This window comes from Heptranchias perlo, chromosome 23, assembly GCF_035084215.1.
Source record: "Heptranchias perlo isolate sHepPer1 chromosome 23, sHepPer1.hap1, whole genome shotgun sequence".
Lineage (NCBI taxonomy): Eukaryota > Metazoa > Chordata > Chondrichthyes > Hexanchiformes > Hexanchidae > Heptranchias > Heptranchias perlo.
This window is the reverse complement of record NC_090347.1, coordinates 28,464,191-28,489,684: the sequence shown is the minus strand read 5'-3', so window position 1 is coordinate 28,489,684 and position 25,494 is coordinate 28,464,191. Positions and strand designations below refer to the sequence as shown.

At 39.7% G+C, this 25,494-nt stretch overlaps 1 protein-coding gene across 3 annotated transcripts; it reads right to left on the bottom strand.

The window, feature by feature from the left end:
* Positions 1 to 6,143: 6,143 nt before the first annotated feature.
* pmp22b (peripheral myelin protein 22b) lies at positions 6,144 to 25,020 on the bottom strand. Of its 3 annotated transcripts, none has more exons than XM_068004279.1 (5): positions 24,911 to 25,020; positions 23,163 to 23,264; positions 22,533 to 22,626; positions 16,023 to 16,163; positions 6,144 to 9,377 (listed from the first exon to the last, which is right to left on the bottom strand). In XM_068004279.1, the coding sequence occupies exons 2-5, from the start codon at positions 23,238 to 23,240 to the stop codon at positions 9,211 to 9,213; spliced, it is 480 nt and encodes a 159-aa protein (XP_067860380.1). In that variant the 5' UTR covers positions 23,241 to 23,264; positions 24,911 to 25,020; the 3' UTR covers positions 6,144 to 9,210. The 3 variants fall into 3 exon arrangements, with proteins under 3 accessions (XP_067860380.1, XP_067860381.1, XP_067860382.1); XM_068004280.1 differs by lacking the exon at positions 24,911 to 25,020 and adding an exon at positions 24,800 to 24,881; XM_068004281.1 differs by lacking the exon at positions 24,911 to 25,020 and adding an exon at positions 23,973 to 23,991.
* Between the last annotated feature and the right edge of the window lie 474 nt (positions 25,021 to 25,494).

The window sequence follows — 25,494 nt, the reverse complement described above, 5'->3', positions numbered from 1 at the left end:
AAGGCTGTAATGAGGTCTGGAGCCGAGTAGTCCTGGTGGAACCCAAACTGAGCATCGGTGAGCAGGTTATTGGTGAGCAAGTGCCACTTGATAGCACTGTCGACGACACCTTCCATCACTTTGCTGATTGTAATTTGCTGGATTGGATTTGTCCTGCTTTTTGTGGACAGGACATACCTGGCCAATTTTCCACTTTGTCGAGTAGATGCCAGTGTTGTAGCTGTACTGGAAGAGTTTGGCTCGAGGCGTGGCTAGTTCTGGAGCACAAGTCTTCAGCACTACAGCTGGGATGTTGTCAGGGCCCATTGCCTTTGTTGTATCCAGTGCACTGAGCCGTTTCTTGATATCACGTGGAGTGAATCGAATTTGCTGAACACTGGCTTCTGTGATGGTGGGGATATCATTTCATTGAATCATTGATTCATTGAACAGCAAACAGATAAGTGAACAGCAGCAAGAACAAGCAATATATTTACAGTAATTAGATACTTAAGATTATATATCCTTGGGATATAGAAAACAACCAAGTTGTTTCTCCTGCACTAAGACTCAGAATAAAACTGAAATTCAAATTGCAGTCCCTGATTAGTCTTAAATGACAGTTCAATGCCACTGAGTCTCTGGCCTGCCCCTGTCACTGATGACTTCAGAATGTCTGCTGTTTTGCTGCAAGTCAGTCTGAGATGTATCCTCAAAACTGTTTGGAGATGTAGTGGAATAATAACAACAAAAATAACAACAAGAAGCATTTATATAGCACCTTTAAAGTACAAATAGTTCCATAGGTGCTTCTCCAATGCATAATACTCTCAAACTCCATTGGAGCTACAATCAGACATATACCTTAAAAAGATCCACAGGATGCTTGTCTTTTAATTGAATAACTTAGGCCCCATCCTGGGAAATTTTAATCTGTCCCAACACATTTTGATGACCTTGGACGACGTGTCTCAATCCAATCCAACAACAATGACAGCACTAAGCATTTTCACATCAAGGCCTTCCTGAACTAAACTGTATCTCTGCCCTGTCATGAAGCATTCGCCATCCAGAAAAAGTCCTTTTTTTGTAAGTGAAACTAAGCAAGTATGTGAACAACAACAACAATTTATCTCCGACAAAAATGCTTAATTTTTATCACAGTCCTAAAATGATACTGGTAAAAAAACTCAGCATAAAGCTTTGCACCCTAATCCAATGATACAGGTTTCATACTCCCCAAAGCTTTTGCATATTCCAAGCAATTGTAAAAATAATTTTTCATTACCAGTATAACTGCACCACTAATTCCTCTGGTTTATTTTGTTCACTGACTACACCCACAGAAACCTAACAACACCACAATGAGGCCACAAAGAGAGTCGAGTTTTACTTTTGAGAGGGGAAAAGCTGATTGGACATTTGAAAGAATAAAACTAAAGCAGGCACAGCTTTGTGTGAGATTAATAAAGGGTGGAGAGTATTAAGCTGCAGGCACTTCTTTGTGATAATTTGTGGGTTGAACTTATTTTGTTTTGCTTCTTAAACCTTCCCACAGTTGAAAGTTGGAACAAGGTGCCTATTTTCGAAGGGTTGGGTTTTTACATAAAATTTTTACTTGTTCCAGTACTAGATCTGGACAAAATGGTTTTTAGAAACTTGAATTTTCAAAGTTTCAAAAGCTGTTCAGTACTTCAATCTTTAGGAAGTTGCAGTGGAACTGAAATGTGTTTAGCCTTCAGGTGTACCAGTGCTGTTGAGGATAATAAAAATGAATACTTGCATTTATATGATGTCTTATCTTGTCAAAGCACTTAACACAATTAATTGCTGTTGAAGTACAGTGACTTGTGTAGATAAACAATGTCACTTTGGTATGCATTTCAGCTAGTTTTGAAGGATTGCCTTTTCCTTGTACAGTATCAGACCACTGAGATTAATATCAGTTCAACTTTTAATTCAAAGTGAATGATTGCACTTCTTAAGCCTGTTTCTGTTTCTCATATCTATTAGTTGTAATGCACCTTTCCTGATCTTGGAAATCTTCCTAGGAGCCGCCACCCAGGAAAATGTGTGGTGGATCAGGGAGCAAAGACCATCCTGCCAACTTTACACTGAGTGTTCATCAACACAGAAAATCCTGGCTGCATTGTCCTTAAACTGCCACAACCACAGGATTTCAGTCAGCATGAACTTTTATATGGGCATATAGTGAAATCTCAATACACTTTTTGTGCCAGATTTTTATATTTATCCAATTTTAATCATTTCCTGTTTGTACATTACAGCAATAATTTGCATTAATAGCACATCTTTAACATATAAGATGTCTCAAAGTGTTTTATGGGTGGTGGGAGGGGGGACAAATAGCAACAGATAAGGGAACATTTTCCAATATTTGCTGTAAATTGGAACATTTTCACATGGGTCTTACTATTGTAGATTTTGCATTTGTCCTTTTGTTATGAAAATTAAACCAGAGCGAATGTTTCTGTCAAAGCAGTGACCAGGAGTGAAAATAAAGTCAAATATTTTTCTATATTAACTTCAATCTTTTTTCTGATATTAGTGTCCAACCAATTAAGCATTTTTGAAGTATAGTCATTGTTGTAATGTAGGAAATGTGTCAGCCAATTTGCAAACAGCAAAGTTTTAGTGATGTTGGTTGAAGGATAAATATTGGCCAAGACACCAGGGGGAACTCCCCTGCTCTTCTTTGAAATAGTGCCACAGGATATTTTACATCCACCTGAGAAGGCAGATCTTGGTTTAACGCCTCAACTGAAAGCCAGCACTTCTGACAGTGCAGCACTCCTTCAGTACTGCACTGGAGTGTCAGCTTAGATTTTGTGCTCAAGTCCCCGGAGTGAGACTTGAACCCTCAACCTTTTGATTCAGAGGCGAGAGTGCTACCATTTGGCAACAGCTGACACCATAACCAGCATATTTAACCCATTTTGTTGAGTTGCACATTGTTTTATTGGTTAATCTTAAATGGGGGAATTCAAATAGAAACTGACCACAGTAGCTGTTAAACCAATTATTAATTCTAACTGAATAACCTCCCGATACATGGCTGTACACATTAACAGTTCAGAGCCCCAAAATCTCATTCTGTTAAAAAGTTTACATGCTGCTGAACTGATAGTTCATGCTGACTGAAATCCTGTGGTTGTGGCTGTTTAAGGACAATGCAGCCAGGATTTTCTGTGTTGACGAACACTCAGCGTAAAGTTGGCAGGATGGACTTTGCTCTCTGATTCACCACACATTTTCCAGGGTGGCGGCTCCCGACAAGATTTCCAGCTGTGCCAGTGAGTCCACCTCGTGGGAAGGAAATGGCTGCTGCTCGCCCCTGGTGACGGCAGCAGTGAAATTGGGCTGGCTGCCTGCAGGGGGCTATAGAAGTGTAAAATTTCTAAATGTTGCAGGACTGAGGAGTGTAATTGATTTACTGGTACCTTTTAAGGACACCTTTAAATTTAAATCCCATCCGGCACATCTGTTCCTTACATCCAACATTGCTTTGGCAGTAGTGACCACTTTGCTATCTCAGATCAATCCATCATTACTGCACAGTTTGAATATGGCCACCTATTTTTGGGCGAATATATTTAGCAGCAGGAGAGTGTTTGCCTTGCAAAAGTTCGGTTTGGGCCCTTACATCGATAAAAGTCGAGATCATTAAATTTATCACTGGATCAGCTCGGAGCCCCTAACTAGCATGGGTTGAACAGTCCTAACCCTAACCCTGTTTAGTGATCATCAGGGCTTCCAGTGGAAAATTACGAAAATGTCAGCAAGTGGCTTCCAGTCAATTTCCTGCCACCTCAGATTTGCCTGAGAGTGGGGGGAAGAAGGGAGAGCTTCTTGGTCACCACTTTTTTCAATATACCAGGTCTCTCATTATGTTGCTCACAAGTGGTTTGGACCTTAGGAGGAAATGTTCTGAGGAACATTGCTTATAGTAGCATTGAAAAATAGAAAGATACAAAAGGTAGCAATATCTGAAGAGAAAAAGGCTATAGAGAAGAATCACTTATGCAACAAGTTTATTTTTACTGCCTCTGAGAAAATGATTGCGCAAATTGTTCTTTTAAAAAAAACACATTTCATTGATAAATCGAATAGTAAAGTGAAAAATGCATTTGTCATATGTTAGTCCATATCTGTGAAACTGCATAGCAACTAGTCTTTTTTGCCAAAGAAAACTGGGATCGGCAAATGGAAATCAGGGCTTGTATCCATATAAAGGGGGGCATTTTACCTGTTTGTAAATAGATGATCAAAATCATTCAATGTTCTTCCATCTACAATTCTCCAGATGTTCTTCCTGTAGAAAGGACTCATTAGTGCAACGACCCCCACGTGTCTGTGTCAGTTTCCGTAAGTGTGATAATATCCATTTCACACACATGGATAAAATTAGGCAAACATTTAAGTGCCAGAAATATGCGCTTGGTTGAACTTTCAGGTCACTCTAATGTCGAACATTTACAACAAGATTGGTCGCTAGACTATGGAGGTGGAGGGATTTCACCAGACTGTACACAGGGAAGAACACACGTAATGGTGTGAATAAAATTTGGCAACATTATACAGGCCTCACTCTAGTCTGGTAATGCTCCTGGAGCTTGCTTATTTCTTCAGAAACTCCTTTCTGCTCTCCCATTGAATATGTTGACTCGTGAGATGCAATTGGTCTTTCCTCGCCCACCCTAACTCATATGGAGTGATGGCATTATGCCAATATCACATCTAACAGCTTGGAGGATACTGATGAAATTTTCGCAGCTGCAGTTAATCGACGAGTGATTCAAAGCCATGGTTACATAACTGTGACTGAAAGTGCACAATCCAAGGCTGAAAATACAGTTTAATAAAGTCGGTCAAATGTCAAGCATTATAACAAGGGAATTATTTTTAACAATGAAACCCACGGTAGCTGAGTTTTGTGCTTTGAGTCAGAACTGTTATTTTAAAAATTCAGATTAGCCATTGTCTTCGGTCCCCGCCACAAACACCGTTCCCTAGCCACCGACTCCATCCCTCTCCCTGGCTACTGTCTGAGACTGACCAAGACCGTTCGCAACCTTGGCATCCTATTTGACCCTGAGATGAGCTTCCGACCACATAATCACTCCGTCACCAAGACCGCCTACTTCCATCTCCGTAACATCGGGTGTCTCCGCCCCTGCCTCAGCTCATCTGCTGCTGAAACCCTCTTCCATGCCTTTGTTACCTCTAGTCTTGACTATTCCAATGCTCTCCTAGTTGGCCTCCCATCTTCCACCCTTCATAAACTTGAGTTTATCCCATATCCTAACTCGCACCAAGCCCCGTTCACCCATCACCCCTGTGCTCACTGGCCTACCTTGGCTCCCGGTCCGGGAATGCCTGGATTTTAAAATTCTCAACCTTGTTTTCAAGTCCCTCCATGGCCTCGTTGCTCCTTATCTCTGTAACTTCCTCCATCCCGACAACTCTCCGAGATCTCTGCGCTCCTCCAATTCTTGCCTCTTGCGCACCCCCGATTTTAATTGTTCCACCATTGGCAGCCGTGCCTTCAGTTGCGCAGGCCCTAAGCCTCTCTGCATCTCTCCCCTCCTTTAAGACGCTCCTTAAAACCTAACTCTATGACCAAGCTTTTGGTCACCTGTCCTAATATCTCCTTATGTGGCTTGGCATCAAATTTTGTTTGATAATCGTTCCTGTGAATCGCCTTGGGATGTTTTACGATGATAAAGGCACTATATAAATGCAAGTTGTTGTTGATCTGGAATGCATTGCCCGAAAGGGTGGTGGAAGCAGATTCAATAGTAACTTTCAAAAGGGAATTGTATCTCTACTTTAAAAGGAAATATTTGCAGGGCTATGGGGAACGAGCAAGGGTGTGGACCAATTTGTAGCTCTTTCAGAGAGCTGGCATAGGCACAATGGGCTGCATGGCCTCATTTGGTGCTGTATGATTCTATAAAGCACCACTGGCAGATTCCCCAGACACCACCATGCTTTACCATCCCATCTTTCTACCTGAAGGAGTTTGTGTACTGGTGAGAATCCTTCCGAGGGGTAGGAACAAAGAGCAAAAAGAATTTAGAAATGAATATTTTTAAAAGTCTTGAACACCTCCTACAAGTTGGTAACATAGTAACGAAGGACCATTTGTTGCACAGATAAGCCAGTATTATTTATTTTCATCATTATTCAAGTACATCAAACACATCTGACTGTACTTACACACAATAAGGCATTTTCTGTTAGCACATCAAATACAATTCCCCCCGTCAAACCTTTCTGCATATTTCATTGGATGGTAGTTACACAAAGAAATCTGCAGGAGAGGTCTGTGCATATGGGACCAGAAGAACTATGTCACACTTCATTATACTGTACTCCAAGAGCAGACTATGTAAACAAGAACAGATTTCATCAAAGGGATAATAAAGTTAGAAACCTATGCGTTTCTTATTACATCAAAGGACTACATATCCGTAAGTACATCATTTCCTTTTTGAGTAGTGCCAGACTTTATTTATTCCACAACTCCTTCAAAACAGTGATTAACTTTGGCATAGGATAATGGCTGTGAACCACACTCACCAGTATAATTTACCTGCAGCGTAGTACAGTAATAAATATCCTGCTTAAAGCTGCAGTGACCCACAAATGATCTCTTAGAAACAAACAATACTCAACCATTTGAAGTCGCACTTGGCCATCTAGAACAGCGTTCAGACATTTGGAGTAGGACTTCCTTAGCTAAATTCAGCTTTTGAGCCATATTAGAGGATTACTCAGCAAATGAAGCTTCCAGTCCTAAATTTTTGTGTTTCAATGCAGCCACTGGGGCGGGCGGGGGTTGTGGAGAACAGGTTTGAAAACATAGTTCTGTTCTCAACTTTTCAAGCATCCCACAGCCATGTGCTGTATTTTAACCAAGTTTCTCCAGTCAATGATAGTGTTTTCAGTGAGCTACGTCTGGAACTCGTGCAGCTGGTGTCTGTTTTAGGGGAAAAACAGGCATTGGCAGCTTTATAAAAGAAAGGTGAGGCATGCTTTTTGTTGTGAAAACTGGTTTTACACAGACTTCATTTTAAATAGGACAATGACTTTGTTTGTCTTATAAGATACCAGTTCTTTCATTCATGAAAATAATGACCATTGCCACATTACAGGGGCCTGCAGCTTTAAAACAGCAAAGCTCATACATCATTGCATGGCTGAACATCCCAGCAATCTCAAAGGCCACATACTATTTTATTTTAAGCTTGTTGAGGAGTGCACTATCATTTTACATCACTAACAAAATATTTAAATCCCATGCTTGTTTTTTGTCAACATCACTTTGGAAAAAAATACCAATTTTGAAAATAGGTGTAACTACTTCAATGTCTGAAGGGTAATGATAATGGCTCTATAAAAAGAGGCAAAAAAACAGGCAATGAACTCAAACCAGCTTCACAGAAAAAGTTGGCTGCAATGTGCACAAGTCAAGGAAGCCAATGCTTGGCTTATCGACACTTATAAAAATTTAAATCTCGTGTCTGAGGTCATAGTTAGGGAAGATGCTTATGCAATGGGTACTACAGATATATTTAGACAATGTGTCTGTTTGTTGTTTAATCATTACTACTGCATGGTAGAATGTTACTCTTCTTTCAAAATATTGAGAAATGCTACTTATGAACCAGAAATGCATTGTTACCTCTGTTTGTCTGCAGCAAACATTTTTATTGAATTCTTTCTTCCTCACACTTTTTATTTCCTATTTACTTTCATTGCTGTTTTCTATTTGTGGTCCCCTTTCATGTTTGCATAACTGCTCAGCAGCAGAACACTGTCAATACAAAGATATATCAGCAAATTTTTAATATTTCCAGCAAACTGTAGTTAGTGTTAATTCTGAACAATACATTTGTATTCATTTAGTGGAGCGCACTAAGATCTTTAATTACAATTTATAGCATGCTTTCAACAGTTAAAGAACAAAAGCCTATCAGTACTAGTTTTCTGACACCTCCAACTATAGTATAAATTAATGAAAATGAATAACATTGAAAATACTGTCAGACAATGCCTTTGCATTTAGGAACTGAAGAGAAATATGGGGGATTGGTTCTGGGACACAGGATTTGGCTTCTGCTGCTTGGAACAGACTGCAGTCTTAGTATGGCAGTGATATCATGCACCCAACACACTGTGATTTGCTGTTGTCCACTGCCCACTCCTTCCACCAAGAAAACAGAACTGCTGCGGGTACTGTCAGCATTTCTTGCTGTTCACAATTTCGGGTGTTAGAGGAGTTCTCTAGACTTCACACAGCAAAGAAACAGTGACTGCCAACAGCTGCACTTTGAGGCATTACACCATCCCACTGCGATTAATGGGAGCCCAAAAGGGAAATTGAGGTCGCTATCAGGGTGAACAAGGAAGGAGAGAGAACAATGTGTGAAGAGGGAGAGAGCACATATCAGGAACAAGAATAGTGATTGGCTGCAGCACACAACTGGATTACAAAGTTGGGGGGTGGGGGGACAAGCACAACTGTAGCCTCATTAAGTTGGGCAGTGTCTCATCATGGGCATTCAAATCACCTCTCACACCTGTCCTAATACTGCCGTCCCTCGCTTGTATTGACCTTCAAACCTCCATATCAATACTACAGCAAAATCTCCTTCCACAACAGAAATATTTAGACCAAGTAAATCCTGTAGAATTAAAGCATTTATTTTACCTTCTTGCAAATAGTAACTCTCCAGTGAGATCGCTTATAGGTTATCATTACAAGGAATGGTAAATACATAGCACCATTGAAAACTGTAAATGTTTTATATCTACATGAGTAAACTATTCAAACTTGTCAGCTATTAGCAATTTATTTGTACAAGCTGCATTTTTTTTTAAAACAGCTTACTAGCTATAATTTGTACATGCGCTTTGGTTAACATATTCTATTCAAAATAAAGTTTTGTTGCAGAATTTGGCTTCAGCAAAAATTTGTTTTTTTTAATAAACTGTTAAAAATGAATGTTCTGTAGGCACTTTTAATTAGCTTGCAAAACAGGGCTTCTGTCAAAAAAAGCAAACAATACTATGTACATATATGTAAAAAGTGTTATAAATAGGTTTTAAACCATAGATACTATATACATCTTCAAATTAAAACAGTAATGTTTCTTTTAGTCCTCTAAAGATGGCATCATACGGACTGTTGTGATCTATGGCAGCTCATTCACGCTTTCTTAGAATGGCGTAGATGATTCCACTGCATAAGGCCAGAGGGAAAGCAATCCATGCCAAAATGTAGGAAAATCCGTAGCTGCCTTCGTAATGCTCGCCATGAATGTGCGGATATTGCACTGTGTATATTGCTGCTCCGCTCATCACACAAATGCCTGCAAAAGGAACACAAAGTTTTGTTTTAAATCAAATTTATTTTGTATGGCCATTTTTACCCTGAGGTTAAAATGGAATACAGGTTTGACAAAACACTGTGCGCACATATTGGTACCACAGTCCTCGCAAACTGGGTAGGACTGCAGAAAGAAAGTGGGGCGCCTTGGGCTGAACAACCACCCTTGGGCTTGTAGCCAAAGAGCAGAAGCTGCTGAGCTCTGACACAGAGTGGGTAATTTTAACCTAACTCACCGGGCAGGATGCCTACTGGATTGCGTAGAATGCTGGTTTCACAACCCCCCACCCAATATTACTCTATACTGACTTCAATGGAGGGTAAAGTCAGGCAGGGTGTGGAAAACCTGCGTTGCATCCAATCCCATCAGTTTTCCGATGGGCAGGTTAGGTTAAAATTGCCCTCACAGAGTCCAATTTGCACCGATGCTGAAGTTGCCATGTAAATCTGAGACTGGGCCTAAGCTGACTCCAATGAGAAGCAATCCAAGACTCCCTGGAGGGGGTGTATCACATTTCTTCAGTTTGACACTCCATAGAGTAGAACTACTGTGTAGTGTCAAACTGGATTTAATATTGTCCAAAGGACACTTTTTGGCATTAATTTACATTGTATGGACATTGCAGACACTGCTGCCCACTCACTCTAAACATGGAATTTGAACCTGTAGGAGAGACAGCCTGTGGAGGCACGTGACCAATGCAAGAGCAGATTCCTCAGCCTGGCTGCAACTCTAGTTCTTCCAGTTAAAAATGTAAATTGAAGACCACATGGCTGGAAATAACACCACAGTCTAAATGTAGCAAAAAGCTCCATTCAGTGCCGTGTCTCTTACAAAAATATCTCCTACTGTATTCCATCAGAAGTAAACCAATTCTAATGGAAACCTGGAATATGTTGTAGGTAAGGGGAAGGACAGAAATGTTCCTGATCATCAGCCTTGTACATAACAGGAATAAATAGCTGTGCCAGGACTAAGTTCTTTATTCAAAGTTTTTGCAGATTTTCTATAGTTACCGACAAAAGGTCTCTAAATGGCCATTTGTGAAAATTGCTTTCGGAGTAGGAGCCGAAGTCAAGAAGTAACTGAGACTTATTAAAAATATCTGTAAGTACAACTATGTGGATTTGATTGTACCACAGCTAAGTTAATGATGATGGTGAAAGATAATCGTAGTGCACAAAACATAGTTCTGTGTATAATTATTAGTTGTACCTGGCCCTGATTCAACCAGCCCATTAGTATCGCAAAGTTAAGCTGCTAATTTTACAGGTACACATTCTCACCAGTCAGCCTAACTTGCCGCAGCTGTGCCATCTGTTCCCCCACTAGATGTTAACTTCATTTTGCAGATTTCTAGTGGACCCGTAGAGGGTGCTGGCCATCCATTAGCGAGATATTTGTGTAATTCAACTTCTGACATCTACAAGAGGACTAGAGGGCTATTCCCTTTGCACCAAACTGGGAGTGGAGAGCGTCAACCAAGAGGCTACACTGAAGACCCTACATTAACTTAGTGGTCAGTCTTTAGCTTAAAATACAACATGTACATTACACAATTACTTGTTTTAAAAGGGTCAGAAAGAAAAAAGCATTTATTTAGCACTTCATTGTGTCACTCAAATGTCCCAAAGTGCTTCACATAGAATGAATTTCTTTGAAGTTCAGTTAGGTAATTGGTGGAGGGTAAATTAGATTATAAATACAACACATTTTTATATAAGTTGGAATTTCCATCCTGTCCATAATGTGATCTAAACTCCTCAGGACTTGCTGCACCATGATGATTTGAGTAGCCATTTCCAATTCAACAACAAAATGAAGGAGGGAGAAGCTACATCTGTCTACAGGACAGACACTTTCTTCCAATGAAATGTTACCTTTACCAACTGCAAACCAAATGGTGTCAATTACAGAGATGTGCATAGAGTGTATCACAAGCGGAACAGTTCTCTTATCAGGCTACTAATATGTCAAAATTTACTGTGGATGCATTGGCTGTATACTTGAGTCCAATGTTAAGTCAAACAATCAGGCCTCATAGCTAAAACAGAATTTTTAAACACTTGGTCAGTTTTGTTGACCACCATTTATCTGAATGTAGTGTCCAATCTCAAAAATAGACAACTATGGTTACAATAGTGGTGAGGATGGAGTCCTACATCTGATTTTTATGGGTATAGGTTCTATTCATTTATTTTTAAAAGACAATAGAACTATATCTAAACCCAGAGTACAAAACAGGAAGCTGAAGCTAACTTGTGCGGCCACAAAGAAAGGCCAAGTTTCTGATTCTATGCAAGCCTGATAGGTAAATGTGTTGTAAAGCTGCTGCCATCAAGGAATCCCTTTTACTAAAACATTTATCATCTTGTTTTAAGTTCAGATGTGATTCAGCCAATTGAACCAGTTTTAACCCCACCCACAGACAGTGTCTCTGTATTAGTCATAGACAGAAGCCATAACAAAAGCAGTTGGCCAAGGCTGCATTGCATTCAGTCTTCTGTTAAAAATAACTAAACTGTTTTCATTTAATTGGCCAAAGTAAACAATACTACTGTTGAAATGGTATGATACTATGTTGCAAAATGAAATGTGTTGTGAGGAATTCTCTTTTCGTAGCAACTCAAGGTCACAAGTCTTTAAGTCTACTTTCAAGGGTTTGTTGCTGTACTTTTTTAAAAAAGTAACATTGTGGTTTGTTTCGGAGTTTGGACTCAGTGCATTGCTGCACAGTTACTATAATCCTGTCTGCTTGTTTCTAACGACAACAGAAGCTGCGGTATCTTACCTACATGAATAAAATATAGTCAAATTTCCGACTAACCTGACCAGAATGTTACAAAAGATCAGAGAATCTCCTATCATAGTGAAGGGTGTTACATAACCTACATTAAGCATATGTGCAGGAATACTACTAAATTTAAAATATAGCTATATCTTTAGTTACTGAGGCATGATAATATTTGCCTGCACAGAACTTTGTTCAGATCTGTGAAAAATTGTCAAGTTACTGACGTGAAGCTAAAAACCCAGCAGGGTGGATCCAAGATCCCATATTTCATGGGATCAATCCATGTTTTAAGAAACAAATTGACAAAAGGAGGTTTTAAATCTACATAACATTAAGACCGAAGACTTCTTTAGTCAGATCATCCTTTAGTGAATACTGTGAATTATAATGAAGGAATCCACAGGTCTAGGTCAAATCTACATGTAAATGTGATATAAATCCATTGCAAAGAGTTATTTGTGCGTTTCAGAAAGCAGCAGCTGCCTGTAAATCATACCCTTTAAACGGTGCTGAATAACATTATAAAGATCAGGTAGCAAAGTAAACAGTTATGTCTAGCAACAGTGGGCTGAAACCTTCTGATAGCCAAGTTTGTATCTCAGACCTGATCCCAACAGGACCTCTTGATCATTCTGGTAAGGGATGGTCTTTTTTTCTACCAAAAGAGCTGTACCAGTTCACAAGGTACAGAACTAGCACGATAGAAGTAATTGATTGAGTGACGTTCAGTTTTGAAATCACAACTATGATTTTCAAATCTTCCTGCCTGAAGATTAGATTTCTTCATTATAATCTTTCATTAGTTGAGTCTTCATCCATTGAGTTTATCATGTGCAGTACTTCACAAAGTTTGAACTTTCCTCAGTCTGATTTTGAATTTTGTTTGGAGGTTTGCTTTACCCACATAGTCATCTTTTGTTCAGCTTGTCATGGCTCTGGTTGTTGTGTTTAGAAGCAGTTCTGGGTTTGTTTTCAGAATCTTCACAACCTGTATCTTCATCCATTCAGCTTTTCATGTACACGGTCACAACACTTGGAGGAATATGAACTCATTTTGTAGACTTCTTTTTAAAGAAGTTAGTTGATTCACTCCCAGTATTATTCTTCAACCATTGGTGGTTAGACAATTATAAATGGTAGCTCAACAAATCTCATACTTGCCGATTTTCCTTGCTGAGAAGGCTTTGGCAGTAGTCTCCCTGTTCCTAGAACAGGTTGATGTACTGTAGATGTATCCTTTTCACAGTGATTTGGACATAACCAGGTCCAACTGGTTTGAGAATTTCAGAAAGCAGCTGTTCCAATACTTGCACAAGATTGCTCCCAGATGCAGGGGCTCATTCTCATGAGCCACTTCATTCAGTAATAAACAGACAGCCATATATACATGTGATAATACATAGGTATCACAGGAATGCATACCATTTAGATAGGGTCAAATTCCCTTAGGGCAGAATCGAGCCTAATTAAAGCAATTCTTGCTCACCCTTTACTATTCAGCAAGACCAGGCCTATTTATAAATAGATTACCAATTGCAAGTGTTAATAAATCTATGGACACGACTCCAGTCTTTAAGGAATGAGCATGTAGAGTTGGCCTATCTAGGATTATAGCATCAGAAATATCTATGACCTAGTCCTTCACGGATGTCAGTTGGCTCAATTTCCATTTTATCATACTGATCATAACAAGCCCAGTCAACAATATTACTACTAATACTGGGTCAAAATGCATAATGCTGTTTTAAATAAAAGTCTCACATTCCAACCTTCAACTAATGGTAGTTCTATTCATAGTACATTCTCACCATCATTAAATACCTCTTTACCTTCAGACTTCCACAACTACAAACTTGAATTTCACTGCAATATTTCTCATTTTGAGATAAAAATAATTGAATGATATTCAGGGATGTTTCTTAAATGGTTAAGTTTGCAAGTAATTGGCCATACCAATAGTGAACATCACACACACACACGCATATGGATTAAAAAGTTCCAATTTCACATAAATTGCACTGGGACTGGTCATTCCAAAGTACAACAGAGTTCCAATACATTCATTGTACTGTGACTAGAGAAACCACATCCAGCTTGTGTTCTACCTATAGCACCTGGATCATTCTGGGGTCTAAGGTTTTCTTTAATACTAGGAAACTGTTCTCCAGTCGTATCCTATGTTACTTCCTAGCTGTCAATCATTCCACATGCTATTTCCAGATGGTACACCAGCATGCACAAAATGGTTGGCTGCACTGAGTTTATTGGTCAATGCTTCCTAGAAATTCTTGAAAAGGAAAGGGAATAATATTTACCAATTAAAAGCTGTCAGACCCAAATGTTTTTTTTAATGTCTGAAATGGCACCGTTTTGTGACAAAACAAAATTGGCTTTCTTGTCTGACATTACTAATCTCCAGAAGCAGGCGACAGCACCATGACCAGGCCAAACCTACAATTTCTACTATACTATTATTGGAACCTCAAAGGGAAATTATGTGAAAATGCACAATAAAAAAGCTATCATTGCTTTCAGATCAATCAAATAAGGATAGCTTAGTTCCTGTTGCAGGTTTCTAAAATAAGGAAGGGACTGGACTGTGTCCATATGGAGAGACTATATGATTTAGGTAGCAGGGGATGTGTAAAAGTTAATTAAGCTTCGAGCCAAATTAGATATCAGGAAGTCAATCTCTGGACAAGGTGCCTGCTCAAGCATTCAGTAAAGTTGAACAAATTCCTGGCTTTGGCTGACATCACAGCACTCAAAAAGGTAGGAGGGGTTATCGGGTGATGTGATGGTCATTATGGCCTCCCGGAACTTGTTTTGATCACCTTTGGAGGTTGGAGAAGAATTTCCAAGATTTTTTTCCCTTCCATTGGCCTAGAATTTGTGCCTTTCTCAAGAAATTACATGGCTGCTGGTGGGAGGAGACATTGGGAATCACGGTGCTCAGTTGCATCATGACTGTATGGGACAGGCTCGATGGACTAGCTGGTATTTTCCCGTCCATCATTTTCATTTGTTAATAATAGAACGTTGCACTCCAGCCAAATTGTCAATAGTTGTAGCGTGACTGAAACTGAAACTTGTAAAACTGCAGTGAGTTTTCTCCTTCTTGCTGAGGAAGGTCCTCCATGTTAACAAAGAACAAAATATTCCAGTCGAACCAGTTCCACTGCACTGATGTTGAAGGCAACCTCGTATTGTCTGATCACATCACAAAACAGTGCTATGGTAACATTCATCAATAAGTCCACCGCCCACACTATCCTCAAAAGCAAAATACTGCAGATGCTGGAAATCTGAAATAAAAAGAGAAAATGCTGGAGAAGCTCAGCAAGTCAGGCAGCATCTGTGGAGAAAGAAACAGAGTTAACGTTTCAGGTCGAAGACCTTTTCCAAAAGGTTGCGAAAAGATCTTCCACCCGAAACATTAACTCTGTTTCTTTCCCCACAGATGCTGCCTGACTTGTTGAGCTTCTCCAGCATTTTCTGTTTTTATTATAGCCCACACTATCCTGTTACCTCAGCTGAAGGAGGAAGCAAGCTGACAGGAACCAGAAACCAAGATTTAGAAAAGTGGGGGAAAAGAGGGTAAATATATTTGGAATGCTGTCTGTGATTAGTGTGCATCAAGTCCACACAATTTACAACTCTAAAATCCAGCCTCTATGACACTTCAGAGACCACAGTAGTTATCATAGAGCAATTTAACAGAATCAGAACAATAAATGATTCATACTGCAACAGAATAAGGAAGTAAATTCTTCAATTATTCATCATTCTTACATAGACATTGTGAAATCATAATGGTATATCTTTAAACTTGCCTGCAAGTAGCTGAAAGATTCCAGTGATGTAAAACCGACCTCCTTTCTGGAGTGTGAACAACTGGCAGAAGAACAGAATCACTGACAAAAAGCTGAAGATGATGGACAGAATCATCATTGCCTGAACAGCTTGCAGCCATTCTGAAAATACAAGCCAAACGAAAAAAACATTAATGACAATGAAAGTGCATCACATGATCCATCAATTTTAAACTGAAGAATAATTAACTGCGTTGGAGGTTGCAGGTATATTGCAGTAATGAAACTGAACCATGTTTAAAAAAAGGCAGAAGTAACGTCACATGCACTACTAATATACAGAGTACAATGCCCAAATCACAGACCATTGATATTAATTGAGCTTCTGGGTCAGAGTTAAGTTCCAAGCATACAACAATTTAGGCTGTATGTCTCAGTTAACTTGCAATGCTGTGTCCAAGCCATGACTTGGGAGTAATGCATATAAACATGAAAGGGTGGATTTCCCTGACCTTTGCCCTCAGGGAACTCCCAGTTTTACAGGTGCATAGGTCAAGAAAAGGCCCAGATCACTGCCCCTCTCATTACCTCTGTATTTTTGGAGCATTCCTTGGGAGCCAAAGCTTGGCCTGAACTTACTGTAGATACAGACCAGTTGGAAACACCTTAATTAGTTTAGAGGAACTGTTCCAAGCCTCCCATCTGATTTACCTGTTCAGCATCTTGCTGGGTTCCCAAAACAGGAGCACCAAAAAACATGGTGGTATAGCCTGCCCCACATTGCTGCTGACTGGAGGGTCTGCAAGTCTCCTGAGGCAGGCTGAAGACTTCAGGTGAGAACTGGCTGCAAAAAAGGGGCACTTCTCCTGTCTACAAACAAACTTGTATTTATATAGCAGCTTTCAAGACCTCAGGACATCCTAAAGTGCTTCACAGCCAATTAAGTACTTTTGAAGTGTAGTCACTGTTGTAATGTAGGGAAACATAGCAGCCAATTTGCAGATAGCAACGATCCACAAACAGCATTGAGATAAATAACCAGATAATCTATATTTTTTAAAGTGTTATTGGTTAAGGGATAAATGTTGGCCAGGATATCAGGACAACACCCTTGCTCTTCTTCCAATAGTTCCATGGGATCTTTTACATCCACCTGAGTATACAGACAGGGTCCCAGTGTAACATCTCATCCAAAAGATGGCACCTCCAACGCTGCTGCACTCCCCAAGTGCTGCAGTGGCATCAGCCTAGACTGTGCGCTCAAGTCTCTGGAGTGGGGTTTGAACCCACAACCTTCTAACTTAGAGGCAAGAACGGCATGACTGAGCCAAGGCTGACACGTGTCTAGTGCTGGATGGCAGGGGTAAAGGGGTGGGGGGCAGCAAAATGTGCCCTAAGGTCTTTAGATAAGTTAACTGAAGGGTAAAAATTTTAGATAAAGTTAAAAATTGGATTAAGTTTTCATCTATTGCACTCCTAATGTGCAAAGCTCAGTGCCAGAAGCACAAGACAAAAATCTGACATGGCAGACTTTAAATGTAGGTGTATAATATAAATATACTTCGCACTTTTAGGAATAATTAGCGAGCAGTTTTGTTTTGCACTGGCGCTAAAACTAAAAATGGCATTACACTGTACCAAAGGCTCAAATGTGTCAAAGCAAGAGAATGAAAACAGTTGAATGTTGGGCTGTTTGTCTTTACAGTCTAAGGCAGCCTTGCTGATGTTTCAGGTCAAGAAACTGTAATCTGTTTCAAATCCTATCTTTAATTCCTAATAAACTGTGTGATTGTTATTATCTTTCTTTACAGATGATCAGAATTAAGGACTTTTAATGTCATACATCACAAGAAATGTCCCATTCCTTTATGAATCCACTTTGCCAAGAAGTATATAAAAGGTGTTTTATAAAACCACAATTATCTATTCCTGAAAACATTTAAAGGCAGTACATTCCATTTATCACTTAAGTTTACAGAAAAAAATCATAACATTAGAGAGATCAGAAATGGTAATAAAACGCTAACATTAGATCTTTATAAACTGCTCCTCGTCAGATATATGAAGGCCCTCCAGATGTTTTATTTTCTCTTCCCCCTGTTATAGCACTAATCATTATCCTACACTACCGAGATTTTGTAATAGCTTGGAAGGAGGTTCCATTGGTCCATAAGTCACCATTTGATTGTGTTTTGCAAATTAGAACCATAGAAAAGATACAGCACAGAAGGGGGCCATTTGGCCCATCGTGTCCGCGCCGGCTCGAAGAACAACCAGGTGCCCATTCTAATCCCACCTTCCAGCACCCGGTCCGTAGCCCTGCAGCTCACAGCACTTCAAGTGCAGGTCCAGGTACTTTTTAAAAGAGTTGAGGGTCCCTGCCCCTACCACTAATTCAGGCAGCAAATTCCATATACCCACCACCCTCTGGGTAAACAAGTTTTTTCTCATGTCCCCTCTAATCCTTCTGCCAATCAGCTTAAATCTATGTCCTCTAGTTCTTGACCTCTCCGCTGGGGAAACAGGTACTTCCTGTCTACTCTATCTGGGCCCCTCATAATTTTGTACACCTCAATCAAGTCACCCCTCAGCCTCCTCTGCTCCAAGGAAAACAACCTCTATCCAATCTCTCCTTGTAGCTGCAATTTTCAAGCCCTGGCAACATTCTTGTAAATCTTCTCTGCATTCTCTCCAGAGCAATTACGTCCTTCCTGTAATGTGGTGACCAGAACTGCGCACAATACTCCAGCTGTGGCCTTACCAGCGTTTTATACAGTTCCATCATTACATCTCTGCTTTTGTATTCTATACCTCGGCTAATAACGGAGAGCATTCCATATGCCTTCTTCACAACCTTATCTACCTGTACTGCCACCTTCAGGGACTTGTGTACATGCACTCCAAGGTCTCTCATTCCCTCCACCCCTCTCAATATATTCCCGATTACTGCATATTCCCTTTTACTGTTTTCCCTCCCTAAGTGCATTACCTCACACTTCTCCGGGTTGAACTCCATTTTCCACTTTTCCGCCCACTCCACCAACACATTGATATTTTCTTGGAGTCCACAGCTATCCTCTTCACTATCAACTACACTGCCAATTTTTGTGTCGTCTGCAAATTTGCCAATCGTGTCCCCTACATTCAAGTCCAAATCATTAATATATGCCACAAACAGCAAGGGACCCAACACTGAGCCCTGTGGCACACCACTGGAAACAGATTTCCATTTGCAAAGACATCCATCGACTTTTACCCTTTATTTCCTGTTCCTGAGCCAATTTTGGATCCAATTCGCCACATTTCCCTGTATCTCATGGGCTTTTACCTTTCTAACCAGTCTGCCATGTAGGACCTTGTCAAATGCCTTACTAAAATTAGAGCTTCCTGTTCTGAATCCAAGGCCCCCAGCAAAGATTTTCTTTGAAATGGAGGTGTGTTCGCTAAGTTTCAAAAGTATGAACTTCATGTGTGATAAGCAGTGGTATTTAGATGATAAAAACCTAAAATATTGGAAGTACACAGGAGGTCTATCAGGTGTCTGAAAGAGAAGGCAGGGTAATGTTCCAGTTTAAGTTCTGATGAAGAGTCTCCAAACAAAACACAAGCCTGTTTTTTTTCCTTTTAGGCACGGACAGAGCTGCTGCTTTTTTAACCAGCATTTTCTGTTTTGATTTCACATTTCCAGTGTTTGAAATTTCTCCTTTTTATTTAGATAGACTATTGCGGTTTCAAAGTTCTACAAAAACATCTGCACTGTAAAGGTCACAGCAGATTCCCACTTCCACCTCCAATGGTGCTAGGCTGACCCCTACAATGGCTGGCACAGTTGCAATGCCACCCATCCATCCTGCAGGATGGCAAGCCAGACTTCTAATATCCATCTGAAAAATAGGCAGGCAATGGATCCCTGTTACCTGCAGCAAGTTACATTTAACAATTATCTATGTGAAGATTTGCTTGCAACAGGATATTTGCATTAATATGTAAATCTGCTTCCAAACCTTCAATACCATCTAAAGGCTTTTACTGATTAAGCATCACCTAATCAATTGTACCTGATTTGCCTCAGTTTCTCTCCCCTTTTTAACCTTAATATTGTCATACACTATGGTATTGGGCTTTCACCCAGTTTTCTTTGATATTTCTGAAGCCCTGGCCTCCCTCCCCCTTTTAAGACCAGTTGGAAACCCACATTTTCTTTTTTTTAAATTTGACATTGAAGATATACCTTATACATTACTAAATGATTCTGATTGTAGCACACTTCTAGCCCAGCTAAGTGCCATCTCCTTGGTCTGGAGTGATGGATGCAAAAGTGAGCGTATCCCATTGGCACTTAGTTAAAACCGATCAAGCTACTAGTGAGGAGGAAAGTGTAACTGTAATCTGCTCAACCATCCACCTTCAAATAGTATTGCTGGCAAGGGCAGCTGTAATGTTACTCCAGCTGAAAATCTCTTACTTTTCATTAGTTTTGAATTTTGGTGATGGAACTGAAATAGCCATGATTCTCAGACCAAGAGAGCCAGTTGAGGAATACTGCTCCTTTGTGGTTAGCAAACATTCAGGAGTAGGCCACTTCTCTAAATCATCACTAACATTTTTACCAGGGCCTTCCAAAATCACAAGTTCAGCACCGTTTATTTACTGTGACTAATATTTGGGACCATTACAGTTTGTAGAAAATGGCTTTGGTATTAGTTTAGGAAAAGCAATGAAATGCTCAAACTATTTTCTTTACAAATTGGGTGTTCTATGTTATATTACTCTGGCTCTGAATCTAAAGAAACATTAATGTATTAATTTTTGAGACTACATTATGATGAACTGTCTCATTCTGATCTATAATGAGGTGGCAGGATGCCTTAACTTGCCTCTAACCACTCTGCATTTTTGATTTGTAAAAATATGAAGGTTTTTTAATATCATGAAATGAGTTGAAATCCTAAATAAATTTTTATTTTTCAACTCTCTCTGTTCCAGGCTGATTTTCAGTTTGGAAAGTCCACTGTGCATTGTGAAATCAATGGAAGCACAATAGTGCATTGTGGCTAAATTCTTTGCAAGTACAGCATGAAATATTAGAGGGGTATTTTTGACTGGATTCTCCAAAGAAATAAAATTGGTCACAATTGTTTTTGGACTACAAATTAATTACATTTTTGAGGTTTAATTTCAGATCATGTGGTTGTGGTATAATCACACCCAATGTAATATCTTCTACATATACAATTTTTAAATATCAATGTAAAAGAATATTACTATTTTCTCACAAACAGAAAAGCAAATTGATGAATTACTTTGATATTGGACGTCTCCAGCTCCAGAAGGTGATTTCTCTAAGTATAACTGATCCATAATCTAATAGACTGGATTTGGGATCAGGCTCAAAAGAATTAGCTTTTTCCCCAAAATGGCCATTTTGTGTTCAATGGTGAGTCGTATTAAAAGGAAAGAAAAGGTTTTGAATTTACAGCCAATGAAGTACTTTTTGAAGTGCAGTCATTATTGTAATCAAGGGAAATGTGGCAGCCATTTTGCACACAGCAAGATCCCACAAACAGCAATAAGATAGATATATGACCAGATAATCTATTTTAGTGATGTTGATTGAGGGATAAATATTGGCCAGGAGACCAGAAGAAATCCTTCTTTCCTTCAAATAGCGCAATGGGAAGTTTAGGTCCACCTGAGAAGGTAGACGGGGCCTTGGTTTATTATCACCACCATATGCAGCAAATTTTATCTAACTGTAAACTTTTTATATTCTCCCTTCACCAAATCCAATAATCAAACCTTAACAAGTGTATACAAACAGAATCCCATTCAGTATTTTTTCAGTTATATGAATTATATTCATACAAATGTCTAAGTACTTTCCAAATTACCTGGATTAGAAAGTCACTGGGTGAAAGATTTTTAATCTATGAAATTGGCGACACCATTAACTGGTGGACAAGTATTTAATCTAACTTAAATTCGAGAAGCCTTTGGCACCTACTGTAATCAGTAACCACATTAAATACACAAGGTGGGGGAACAAAGCCAACGTGTTAGAAAAAAATTAATTCAATCTGAGTGGACGTGAATGAATGTGGAATTTCTGCCGACGTTGCGCAATTGATGGCTGATCCCAACCCAGTCCCTTGCTGCAAAGTGCTGAGTCTGCAGCACCAAAGCGTTGCCAAGATCTGAGGTAGACTCAACTCCGGCCCATTCCGATGCATTTTCGCAGCTCGATCACTAGGTGCCCCCAGACTTCGCAACCTCCCAGGACCGCGCCCACATTCATGGACTTTTTTTTTGCAAAGAAACTGTTAGGCAAGCTGTTAAAAAGCACTACTGGCTCAGAGAGCACGCAGATAATTGGAAAATATCTGTATGCACCTCGTTTTATCAGCAAACGTTAAGTAAAAATGATCTATGGTGTGAAAAATATTGCTTCAAGCTAAAATGAAGACTTGCATTCATTCTAAATAAGCAGCAAACTGTAAGTTACACTTGGAGAAAAGGGGAAAAAACACTCACCGTTCGTGGTATATTGCTCGCAATTCCAGAAATCAATCCATGTACAATTCTGCCAGATATCTATACTTTTGGAATCGCTGAAATACCACCAGGACTAAAAAGGAAACACAACACGATCAAACACGTTGTCTGCAGAAGGTGAAGTGTCACCAATAATTCAATGACAAATTCCGGGTTTAAATACGTTTAATTTCATAATTGCTCCGAAATCAACAACTGGAAATCCTATTTGATTTAAAGCGCACATTTTGTTTTGTAAACTCTAAAGAACTTACTCAAAAGCACCATTTAAAATAAAACTACCCTATTTATTTAATACCGTACATCTCTTTTACTGCAATAAACGATCTAGATATCTCAATAGATGACACTTATGAGCAAACTTGGACACATCAAGTTACTGAAACGAATAACGAAGATCGACCAAACTTTCAACTAATTTTAAAAGTCAACATATTCCGAAATTAAAAGATGCTTCAATCTGACCTTGCACATAAATTATTTTCTCATAATAAGGATAAATGAGAATCTCTATGAAAATGTACCGGACACACTATGCGCTTGTTTCCAAGTTACCTCTGTCAGTCTGAGCCCAGTGAACATTTTTGCTAAGCAGCCTGTTGTACTTACATTAACAATAGTGGAGATGAGCAGCAGCACCAGGACTGTCAGATGCAGCACAATGATACCCGCCAACAACACGATCATTTTGGTGATATTTCAAGTTGGAAACTAAAAAAAAGGGGGGGAAAGAGAGAAAAAGAGCGAGGTAAGCTGCCTGTGAACTGCTTGGAAAGAGGTGCGACAATCTCTGGCGCTTTTTCCCCACTGCAGTGATCTTATTAAAGCCAGGGCGTGTCTGCAACACTGACAGCACGAACCCCCCAACAGAGGGCGCCCCACTGACACCACGCGAGTACCGTTAGACTGGGAGCAGAGCAAATTATTTAACAGCACTGTTTGAACTATTTAATTTTTATACATTAAAGTTTTCACTGCGGTAAAGTTTTCATTAGCCTTGGTTATTATTTCTTTGTCTAAGCATATAGTAAACCTGCCTAAAACAAGAAGCTGCAGATCTTTTTGCAGAGCAGCAGTGTTCAAATGTTAAAGACAGCATTTTAAAAGCCCACATAAAAGGGAACGATGCATAATTTCTCCTTATTTATACACTTACACCTTTAATGTTTCAGAGCATTAGCTTTTTCTACTTGCTACGCCAGATCCCACAAATATGAGTTCCAGATATACAACACACTAAATATTAAGATAAACATTCTGTCTTTAGTCTGCATTTTAATCATTGAAATTGCAACAACTAATTTTTTTTAAAGATTATTTTGCACACCGATCTATTTAGTTTTTTTAAACTTCAACTTATAAAACAACCATTTAAATTAGCCTTCCAAATAATTAATCGAGAATCTACTATTTACAGACCGGGTGGCTCTCAATCCATTCGGAGCCTGTGAATTCAGAATTGATGAAACTGCCCTGAAAATGACTCGATGGCCGTTGGGAAAGGGATTCGCCGCAGTGCCAGTTTCAGGGGCCGTGTTTTCCTTAGTCCCGAACCCAGCCCGTTCATCACAAAGGCACTATTCAGTCAGCCAGCAACTCAGTTTTTTGACACCCAACATTTGGTGTAGATTAAAGCAGACAGGCATGGTCTGATCTTAACCAATTATAAAGACTCGAGGCTCAACAGAAACATTACCCCCTCCACCGCCCATCCCCAATCACCGAGGAGTTTTAAAAAAATAAATAATCGATTAATGAAATGAAGCGTGCAACCAATTCGTTAAATAAACAAATCGCGATATGTGGCGAAACTAATCTGGGAAGTTGTTTCAGAGTCCCCTTGTGCAGTGACTCCGTGACGTCTTTAAATTAGACACTAATGTATTCATATTTTTTTCAGACGAAGATTAACAAGAATATTAATTAATCAAAAATGTAAAAAAGCATGAATCTTGTGAGCAGCCAGTTCGGTTCCCAATGGCTCGTGTATTCCCCGCCGTGCTATGCAAGATGACTATTAAAAGCACGGAGCTAAAATTAAAACCCTGCGACTCCCACAAACTTTCTTGCCTTCTCCCAAAGTTTCAAAACGTTTTTCTTTCTCTTTTTGAGACGCGTTATAAAAATCCTTAAAAAGGGCCACAAAAAAGGTGCAAACCGATGTTTCTTGGGCCTTTCGAAAGCTGGACGATCTTTTCCATGTAAAAATTAGTCAGTGGGGGAAAAAAAGTTCAGTTCAAACTTACTTTTGAGAAGTTGTCCTGCGCTCTCAGAAATGTCAACAAAATGAAATATTTTTTTAACAGATCCCTCAGTCGTTTTGATATAAAAAGAAGAAAAGTTGAAATCCAACTTACTCTATGACAGATCCTTACAATCGATCTGAGAGAGAGAGAGAGAGCTCGATGTTAACAGCAAAGTCCCGTCAAAGAAACTTGAAGTTATAAAGTGGCCCCTTTAGTAGAGAGACCAACGCCCTCGCTACGCACGGCGCCTGGGGTGTGTCTGCTGACAGTTCCAATCCTTGGCAGCGAGCGTGGGGAGGGTGAAGCGGCCCGGACATGGCCAGGGCCAGGGCTACTGGGAGGGGGGGGGGTCATCAGTCGCCGTCAATCCCGCGTTAATGTCCAGCTAGAGTCGGTCGGCAGCAGTGTGAGGTTTAGTTAGAGGACTCTGTCCGGATCTCGGGCAAAAAGAAACAAACCGAGCGCATTCTAAAGGTGGAAACTGGAAATTCCAGTCTTGTTGGGTATGCCAGTTTTAGCAAGCTTCGCAAAATGCTGTACTCTACCCAAGCAATCCAACTCATTGCAACCCCAGTTAGACGACTCCACAACACATTTACTGCAAACGTTTTCACCAGTGTTAGACCCGGTAAAGTAAGATACTGCTTAAAGGATTTACAAATGATTTTATTGGGATCTGCAGGACTTGAGGATTC

What these genes read in the sequence shown, in the direction of transcription:
- pmp22b (XM_068004279.1), bottom strand. Translation starts at nt 23,240, where the DNA reads ATGATCGTGTTGTTGGCGGGTATCATTGTGCTGCATCTGACAGTCCTG. An exon ending in TCATCTCCACTATTGTTAAT is followed by an intron (nt 22,627 to 23,162) that starts GTAAGTACAACA and finishes TTTCCTTTTTAG; the next exon opens with TCCTGGTGGTATTTCAGCGA. An exon ending in CGAGCAATATACCACGAACG is followed by an intron (nt 16,164 to 22,532) that starts GTGAGTGTTTTT and finishes TTGTATTTTCAG; the next exon opens with AATGGCTGCAAGCTGTTCAG.